The 10000-nt window shown below is 44.6% G+C and overlaps 1 protein-coding gene across 2 annotated transcripts in view; it reads right to left on the bottom strand.

Moving 5' to 3' along the window:
• Nucleotides 1-3311, bottom strand: part of LOC123502769 — an 18310-nt gene extending 14999 nt beyond the window's left edge. Inside the window, exon 1 of one of the 2 annotated variants that reach the window (XM_045252020.1) lies at nt 665-3311. In XM_045252020.1, the coding sequence (XP_045107955.1) occupies nt 665-708 (44 nt within the window). In that variant the 5' untranslated portion in view covers nt 709-3311. The remainder of the gene's footprint in view (nt 1-664) is intronic. The other variant, XM_045252019.1, reaches the window with a different exon arrangement.
• Nucleotides 3312-10000: the final 6689 nt, after the last annotated feature.

Below are 10000 nucleotides of genomic sequence, written 5' to 3'. Positions count from 1 at the left end.
AAGAAGAAGAACAAGAAGAACAAGAACAAGAACAAGAAGAACATGAAGAACAAGAAGAAGAAGAAGAAGAAGAAGAAGAAGAAGAAGAAGAAGAAGAAGAAGGAGGAGGAGAAGATGAATAAGAATAATAATAATAATAATAATAATAATAATAATAATAATAATAATAATAATAATAAGAAGAAGAAGAAGAAGAAGAAGAAGTAGAAGCAGAAGCAGAAAAAGAAGAAGAAGAAGAAAAATCAGAAGCAGAAGCAGAAGCGAAAGAAGAAGAAGAAGAAAAAAAAAGAAAAAAAGTCCCACGTCCTTATATGGCGCTTCCCTGTATCCATCACTAACACCATTATAAAAGAAGCAAGGGGAAGCGCAACACATCGCTACATGGTCAAGCTGGCGCCAGGCATTGATGGGACGGCAATGAGAAGAGACCACTGACAGACAGCTGGTAAATATATTGATGGCGGTGGTGGTGGTGGTGGTGGTGGTGGTGGTGGTGGTATTGAGCAAGAGGGAACAGTGCAGTTGGAGGTAGTACAAATTAACAACACTAGCGATGACAGCACTGCCTTAAATACTTCAAGTAAAACAGACACTTAACTGCCTGTGACACACACACACACACACACACACACACACACACACACACACACACACACACACACACCTGCCGCGCCTCACTTCGTCGCACGCTCTGAATGCACGCCACATTTGCGCCTCCTCCTTAAAAACTCCACCTCCACCACAGAGTGCGGTGGAGAACAGGTGAGTGAAAGACTATTTTGAACACCCCCTACCACTCCAGCCACCACCATCACCGCCACCACCTACCATTATGCAGCAACGGCGCCTTATGTGGTGTGGCGCGGCGTGTGGTGTTGTGCAAGGTGGGTAGCGGTGTGCAGCATTACCTCAGCTGGTGTGTAACGCTGTTCCTTCACTCAGGTGGCTTAAGGAAAGGTTGCTAAGTACTGTTGTCTCTATTTGAAGCTCGTACAGGCGCCGTTGGAAAGAGTGAGATGCGAGTAAATGTGTCTTTCTTATTCCCATTGTGTTTCCTTTCCAGTTGGTCCAGTGGTGAGAAAGTGAGGTACAATTAAATATGTCTCTCTCTCTCTCTCTCTCTCTCTCTCTCTCTCTCTCTCTCTCTCTCTCTCTCTCTCTCTCATTTTCACTGTTCCGTCTTCAATTAAGTATCTGCCTTGGTGAAATGTGATATACCAGTAACATGTCTCATTTATTTCCAGTGTTTTGTCTTCATTTCATCATCTGACTTGGTGGGATTAACACGTCCCTCTCTCATTCCTACTGTTTTCTCCCCAACTAATAATTGACCTTGTTGAAAATGCGAGGCAGTAACAGCATACCTCTCTTATTTGTCACTGTGTTTCTCTTCTTCAATTAATCGTGTTATTTGGAGAGAAAGTGAGGTAGAAATAATAGCATACCTTTCTTATTCTTACTATGTTTCCTTCCTTTCAATTAATCGTCTTATTTAGTGAGAAAGTGAGGAAGGAATAAAACTATACCTCTCTTATTTGATCACTGAACTTCCTCTTCTTCAATCTCAAATCATCTGCTCTGGTGAGAATTTTCCAGTTGTCATGTTTTGTTACGGCTGTCAGCAGATCAAGAGACGCCAGTACAGATGACACAACTTATGACTTCACCTGTGCAAACCTGATTTATCACACGCTTTGCCTATAGACCCATTAAAAACTCCTTCTCCTCTGTGTATGGTAAATTATATAGGCTGAACTTGAGAATACGTTATGATGAGTAGGTAAATTAAATTGTTTACATATCCAGAAATATTTATGCGTGTATTTAGTATATCTGAGTGTGTAGCTATGTATATTTGTGCTACGTGTATACTTATAACTATTACGTGTGTTTCAGGGTGTAGCTCAGGTGTAGCTCTATATATATGTGGCGTGTATGTGTATTTTTAGCTGTTACGTATGCTTCAGTGTGTATTCTTGGGTGTATTAAGTATATATGCGTGTGGAGAGTGTGGTTAGGATCGCGTGAGTGGCAGTGTTCCAAATGTATTTCACTGACCGGGATGAGTAGGAATGATCTAATCTCTCTCTCTCTCTCTCTCTCTCTCTCTCTCTCTCTCTCTCTCTCTCTCTCTCTCTCTCTCTCTCTCTCATGAATATACACACGTAGAGACTGGGCAGAATCCATTCACGAGTAGCTACAAGGTAAACACAAATACGTAAACACAACATAACTTAACCCAACCTTAATCTTACCTAACCAGACCTTACTTCATCTAACTTAACCCAACTTGAAGTAATCTTACCTAAATTAAACAAACCTTACCTAACCAGACTTTACTTAACCATTCAATACTGAGACGCATTTTTACTCTGAGTTTTGGGTATGATTAGACAATTTTATTTACATTAGAAGAGGTCAGATGATTAATGGCCAGTCTTCACTATTTTAATCCCTACGTTAAGTTTCTAAAGCTGTATCAAGTCACCAAAGAGTAAGCAGAATGAATATGGAAACGCGGCACGGTACTGAGAGATTAAACTTACCCTAACTTAACTTAATGTAATCTTACTTAAAAAAAAAAAAAAATAAACCCTAGTCTTACTCAACCAGGCCTTACTTAACCTAACCTCTCCTAGTTTGAATTGAATCCTACCTTAATTAAACTAACTAACCTAACCTAACTTACCCTAAGCTAGCATACAAACAACAAATACAAGCACAACATACAAAAGCAAATACAGCAAGATGAAATACAACAAACACGAATAAAAACCAGGTAAATACAACGGAGGTAAATAAGAATAGGTAAACACGAATAGGTAAATACGAATAGGTAAATACAATAAGGGAAATACAGCAAGGTATAAACAAGGTCGGTACAGGAGGAGGAGGAGGAGGAGGAGGAGGAGGAGGAGGAGGAGGAGGGTATAGGGGGGAGGGGTTGGTGTGTGAATCTAATAGTGTGGATGACGCGAGATATTCAACGCCACGTCATGTGTGTGTGTGTGTGTGTGTGTGTGTGTGTGTGTGTGTGTGTGTGTGTGTGTGTGTGTGTGTGTGTGTGTGTGTATGTGTGTAACGCGTGTTGGCAGCAGCACGGGGGCAGGGAGGGCGGAGAGCGGCTGCGGGCGGTGTGTGGGCGTCCTTGGCACCTCTGCACGCCCACACTCTCACGCCCCTCTCCCTCTCTCTCTCTCTCTCTCTCTACTACGTCTATAGGGACAACGATGCGACAGGTGGGCGTCTCTCTCTCTCTCTCTCTCTCTCTCTTTGTGGTAGTAGTAGAAATAGTAGTAGTAGTAGCAGTAGCAGTAGTAGTAGTAGTAGTAGTAGTAGTAGTAGTAGCAGTAGTAGCAGTAGTAGTAGTAGTAGTAGTAGTAGTAGTAGTAGTAGTAGTAGTAGTAGTAGTAGTAGTAGCACCACCACCACCACCACCACCACCACCATCACCACCACCTAAGCCTTAAAAACAACCCAGCTAATCTCCTCGTAAAGACTCCCACTTGGTACATTAACCCGATTACCGAGTCTATTCCAGTCACGACCCGCCGCCTCATGTGAGATCACACTCCCTCCTCACTGCCTGTGTCGCTGTGCCGCTCAGAGACCTCCGCGGGGACACAAAGGACCAAATACCCAAATATGAGCTAAAACCAACGGGTGAGGAATGCCAAGGTCCGTCCTGAAATACTTTTGTGGTGTGTTTGTGTGTGTCCGCGTGACGGGGGGTCGTAGAGAGAGAGAGAGAGAGAGAGAGAGAGAGAGAGAGAGAGAGAGAGAGAGAGAGAGAGAGAGAGAGAATATCTATATGTGTGTACCTTAAAATTTCAAAATTCTATATTTGTACAACTAGAGTGGATAGAAAGTTGAAAGTCACAGCACATTATCCTCTATTTAAAGAAAAGGAAACTGTGCAGAGAGAAGAGAGAGAGAGAGAGAAGCCTGACTATGGAATTAATACCTATATGAGTGTTCTTTATAATTCTGTGTTTGTATAGTTAGCGGGATATTTTCTTAAAGCTAAAGAGATTGAAAGCTACAGCACATTATCCTCTATTCAAACAAGGGAAACTGTGCAGTACCTTTCACTCACGCATGCCTTCAACTTAACCCGTTCAGTACTTTCATACGTTTTCATATTTATTTTGGTTAGTATTTGGCGTTTTTATACAATTTCAAAAACTTATGTGGGGATTAAAATAGTAAAGACTTTGACCATTAATCCCCCAAAAAAGTATAAATCCTTTCTAATCTAAATAAAATCGTCTAATCACACCCAAAACTCATGGTAAAAATGCGGCCCAGTACTGAAGGGGTTGATGATGATAATCCTTGGGTAAATACTGGCCACATTTCAGATAGACGCATGGATTGAGCAAACCAGCAAACCACAGCAGACTTGTTGCCCCATACGAGGTTGTTTAGAGTGAAGCTGTACAACGTTAATCTCTCTCTCTCTCTCTCTCTCTCTCTCTCTCTCTCTCTCTCTCTCTCTCTCTCTCTCTCTCTCTCTCTCTCTTGAATTTACTTTTTCTTCCGCTTCTTCCGTTTTCATTTTCTCTCTTTTTGTTTTCTCTTATTCCTCTCTTTCATTCTATTTTCCTCCCTCTCTTCTATCTCCCTCCTTTCCGTTACTTATCTACTTGTTTATTTATTTATCTATTTCCTTGACATATCTTTTGCACTTCCTTAACAAATACTTCTCTCTCTCTCTCTCTCTCTCTCTCTCTCTCTCTCTCTCTCTCTCTCTCTCTCTCTCTCTCTCTCTCTCTCTCTCTTCCTTCCTCTTCCACTTACATTCTCTCTTATTAATATTTTCCTCCTCTTCCTACTTCTCCTCTTCCTCCTCTTACCTCATCTTCGTTACTCTCCCAAATTCTCTCTCTCGTCTCCTCTCCCTTTACTACTTCTCTCCCCATTCCCACCCTCTGCCTCTCACTTTCTCCTCCCTTTCCCACCCCAAGTTACCTCTCCTCCCCTTCCTCCCTTTTCTCTCCCTGACTCCCCCTCTTTCCCCTCCCTCACTCCAGAAGGGAGCGCGGCGCCCCCTACACTCAACTAATGCTTAATATGGCCATCGCTAGTAGCCAAGAGAGAGAGAGAGAGAGAGAGAGAATGCTTTATTTTTCTCGCGTTCTTGTAAACAAACATATATTTTAATAATTAATCTTAAATGTTTGTTTGTTTGTTTGCTTGTTTGTTGTTTGCTTGGTTTTGATCAGCTATATTTGGTGTTTTTAGGGATTTATATACTCTCTCTCTCTCTCTCTCTCTCTCTCTCTCTCTCTCTCTCTCTCTCTCTCTCTCACCAGGTGGAAGCAAATGGCTAATTACGCTCATTGCGCTCCATTTCTCGACAGATGGAGACATACCGTGGCAGGCGCGAAGAGGAGGAGGAGGAGGAGGAGGAGGAGGAGGAGGAGGAGGAGGAGGAGGAGGAGGAGGAGGAGGAGGAGGAGGACGAAGGTACCTGGCACTCACTCACTCGATGACTCACACTCTGAGGACGTCCCTTAAAGAGAGAGAGAGAGAGAGAGAGAGAGAGAGAGAGAGAGAGAGAGAGAGAGAGAGAGAGAGAGAGAGAGAGAGAGAGAGAGAGAGAGAGAGAGAGAGAGAGAGAGAGAGAGAGAGAGAGAGAGAGAGAGAGTGTGTGTGTGTGTGTGTGTGTGTTACGCCCACCTGTCGCTTCCCTGCTTAACAACAAGGAAGAAAACTGGTAAAGGTAGATTTTGGGATCCTTACTTTGTTTGTCATTCCTTCCTTCCTTCATTCCTCTCTTCCAGTCTCGCGTAAGGTTAGGTTAGGTTAGGTTAGAATAGGTTACGTTAGGTTAGGTTAGAATAGGTTACGTTAGGTTAGATTAGGTCAGGTCAGGTTAGTTTAGGTTAGGTTACGTTAGGTTTGCGCTAGGATAGGTTAGGTTAGGTTAGTTAAAGCTCTCTATCGTTTCAGCACTAACAACCTCGTTACTGAGATCATGCTTATCTGCTTCCAATTATCTTTCTTATCCATGATCTTGTCTAAACTTGTAATTCTCACTACTGACTCAGCACTAACATTCATTTTAGTGCCTTAAAAATCACACCTGTTTATCATCTATCATGCCTCATCCCTGAACTTAAATCTCACATTCACAACAGTCTCACCACTAACAATCTAACTAATAAATCTCGTCCATATCTTTGTTACCCGTACACTTTTCTATTCTTATAAAGCTCACTACTAACTCACCACCACCTCTCATTCCAGTCTCTTAAAAAACATCTATTTACCATCTATCATCCCTGCCTCCCTGAATTTTAACCCCTTCAGTACTGGAACGCATTTCTATCTTGAGTTTTGGTATGATTAGACCATTTTATTGACATTAGGAAGGTTCTATGGAGGCCAGATGATTAATGGCCACAGTCTTCACTATTTCAATCCCTACATGAGTTTCTGAAGCTGTATAAAATCACCAAATAGTACTCAGAATGAAAAGGAAAATGCGTTATGGTACTGAAGGGATTAATCTCACACTCACAACAGGCTCAACAATAACAATCGAATTACTAAACTTCGTCCACCCAATCCATCGCACTACTTGATAACCATGTGTGTCTTTAACTATGCTGCAAGACGATGGCATCCCTGACCTTCTCCACTCATCTCTGTCAGCTGTGAGGGCCGGTGCGGGAATGCGTGGGTCATCAGGTTAACCAATACTCCAATACCGCGCCACGAGGTTCGCATGGCATTCATCACCATCATTCTGTTTATAGACCGTGTTCTCAAACGTCTCCTTAGCGCACCTCCACTATTTCCAAAGCCTCTCCTTGAAGATACGCGGGATTTTAAAGGGTGGTTTTTTATGGTTTTACTGACTAACAAGAGTTTTATATTTTTCAAAATAGGATTTGTGTTGAGAACGTGGCAAATCATCTCTGTGGCCTTTGAGTCGTGGTGAGAGATCAAAGCGGATGGTTTTGTGGTTCTAGTCACTAAATAGCAAGATTTTTAAGTTTCTAAAAGGATAAACAGTCTTGAGAACCAGGCTTATCATCTCTCTGGCTTTTGAAAATAGTCGTGGTGAGAGAGCAAAACATTTCTGAGCAGGGGCCCTTGAGTCCACGGAGAGAGAGAGTCCTCCCTTTCCTCGCCACTCATCTCTGTCAGGTGAGGTGGCCGGCTTGGGAATGCGGAGGTCACAGCTGCGAAGAAGCCAATACTTCACCACACTGACTTAAATACATTAGCTCATGACATATTTGCTTTGATACCTGTCACGCGAGAGCTGCCCATTATGGCTGTACCTGACTAGATCACCTGCATCTGTTTACCTCACCTGGTCACTTGGATAAGCAAGCAAAAGTGAACCTGAGACTTAACCTTACCTAATATAACTTATAACTAACCTTACGTTACTTAACATAACTTAACCTAATTTTATCTAAAAGCTTGGCCAGTCTAACGTAATCTAAATTGATCTAAATTAAACCAACTCAGCCTAACCTGACCTTATCTATTCTAACCAAACAACGTGACTTAACCTAACCCCAACTTGAACTAACCAAACCTAACCTGAAAAAAAGAAGGAAATAGATCAGAAACAGAGGGAGGGAGACGGGTGGTGATAGACAATTCTGGAGACATAACAGCAAAACAGGTGTACATAAAAAGAAAATAAAAAAAGGAAGGAACAGAATCAGGAGCAGGAAAAAGAAAAGGAAGAAAGACAAAAACAGATGCAGGAAGAAGGATATGAACAGCAGCAAGGAGAAGGACAGAAGCAGGGGTAGGAAGAGGGATAGGAGCAGGGGCAGGAAGAAGGGCAGGGGACAGGGGCAGGGTGATACAGAAGGAGCAAGGGTAGGAAGAGGAATGAGAGCAGGGGTAGGAAGAAGGACAGGGGACAGGAGCAGGGTGATACAGACAAACACAAAGAACAAGAGGTGCTTCTGAGATTGAGTGGACGAGGGAGGGACGCCCCAAGCACCCTGAACACGTGAGAGGAAACCCAGGGCATGAAAGAGGGAAAGTATTCGTAATCCTCCTTCAGAATCTTCTTGGTTGGGAAAGACATCTTGATCCTTGTGTCTGGAGATAAGAATGGTGGTGGTGGTGGTGGTGGTGGTGGTGGTGATAGTCGTCAGGCAACTGCTAGGTCACACTAAACCCTGCCATCACCACTCTTAAAAGTCACCACTCATCACCACTCTTCAGCTCCTACACCACGCTGACCTGCAGACTGTGGTGGCCCTGGACTGTGGATCTGCCGTGATGAGAAGCCGTGCTACTGACGAAGGTTGCGACGGCTGCGGGGCTGAGGAGAGGAACTGACGAAATGAAGGACGAGTAAGTGTGTAGGGCTGTTCATACGTGCAGCTGTGGCCCTGTAGAGACCGCTGAGACGAGGAGCTGGTGACGTGGGGCTGCAGTAATATAAGGGTGATTGGTGAGGGCCTGAAACACGGGGGTTGTGGGAATACGGGGGCTGTTGGTATGTGTAGCTGTGGCACTGTTGAGGCTGCGGGGACTAAGAGCTAGTGACACGGGGCTGCAGTACCGTAGGGGCTGGAACACGGGGACTGGAACACGGGGATTAGAGTGCAGGACTGTCGGGACGTGTGGCTGTGGGAGTGGCGGGCTGACGGAGGGCGCGGCTGACCTGTAAGGCTGAGGGGCTGAAGGGCCACGGCATCAGCGGCAAGGCACGTCCCCCTGACTCAGACACGCGCCGCCAGGTGCTGCCGCCGCCCCGCCGCCGCCGCCCTTACGCCCACACACTAGTCACCACCCTTAAATAGAAGCGCACATACACGCGCACGCACTCTCCCTCCCCCTTCCCTCCCTCCCGCTGCACACACGAGGGAGGGGCTTTTTTGTGCGTGCAAGCAAAGAGAGAACATATTTTTCTTCGTTGTGGAGAGGGAGTGACCTCTTATTGCTGGGTGTGTGTGTGTGTGTGTGTGTGTGTGTGTGTGTGTGTGTGTGTGTGTGTGTGTGTGTGTGTGTGTGTGTGTGTGTGTCTGTGTGTGTGTGTGTGTGTGTGTGTGTGTGTGTGTGTGTGTGTGTGTGTGTGTGTGTGTGTGTGTGTGTAGCAGGGGAAAATCACCAAGTGCCGTTTCTCACGCCTTCGTCATGGTTTTAAAATACACGCTGCACCACCAGGCCTCCTCACCCAACACTCCCACCCACCCTACCTCACGCCATCCCATCCCGCCCCACCCCGCCTCATAAACGCCAGGGAACAGAGAGCAGCCCACCTGTCCCTATCCTCGCCCACACACACACACACACACACACACACACACACACACACACACACACTGTACACGATGCGTCCTCTGAGTGCTGCAGAAGGTGACACACGCGTTAAAAGAGGCAAGGGCGTGGGAGGAAAAAGAGGTATTATTGGCGACTTGAGCCTGATGCCCTCCCTCCCTCCCTCCCTTACTCCCTCCCTTACTCACATCATCTCTAATACTCTCAGATATTATTCTCTTTTCCTCCTCCTCCTCCTCCTCCTCCTCCTCCTGGTGCTCTTGTCCTCGCAGCACCACCCACAGACATACCTCCTCCCGGCCCACATTCCACGAACACCCTCATATTCTGAAACACTAATGCGCCTCATCTTTATTACTTTCCAAGGCTTCTACGTAAAGTCAAACAGGTTTTTTGAAGGGTTCTTTTACGGATTCTAGTGACAAATTGAAGAGATTATCAATGAGAAAGTCTTGAAAATCTCCTTGTTTGTCTCTGTGGTCTTGGAAAATAGCAGGGTGATTCTAGATTAGCCCTGAGATAAATTATTGAGGTTAGTACATTGTCAATAGGAGAAAGTCTTGAAAATCTGCTTATTTGTCTTTGTGGCCTTGGAAAATAGTGGTGATGTGGCAAGCCGTTTCTGTATTAGCCTTTAGATGAATTATTGAGATATTTACATTATCAATAGGAGAAACAGCGTTGAGAATCTGCTTATTTGTCTCTGTGGCCTTAGAAAATAGTCGTGATGAGA

Source organism: Portunus trituberculatus, chromosome 12 (assembly GCF_017591435.1).
Source record: "Portunus trituberculatus isolate SZX2019 chromosome 12, ASM1759143v1, whole genome shotgun sequence".
NCBI classification, from domain to species: domain Eukaryota; kingdom Metazoa; phylum Arthropoda; class Malacostraca; order Decapoda; family Portunidae; genus Portunus; species Portunus trituberculatus.
The sequence above is the reverse complement of the archived record's forward strand: the minus strand, read 5'-3'. Positions and strand labels throughout refer to the sequence as shown.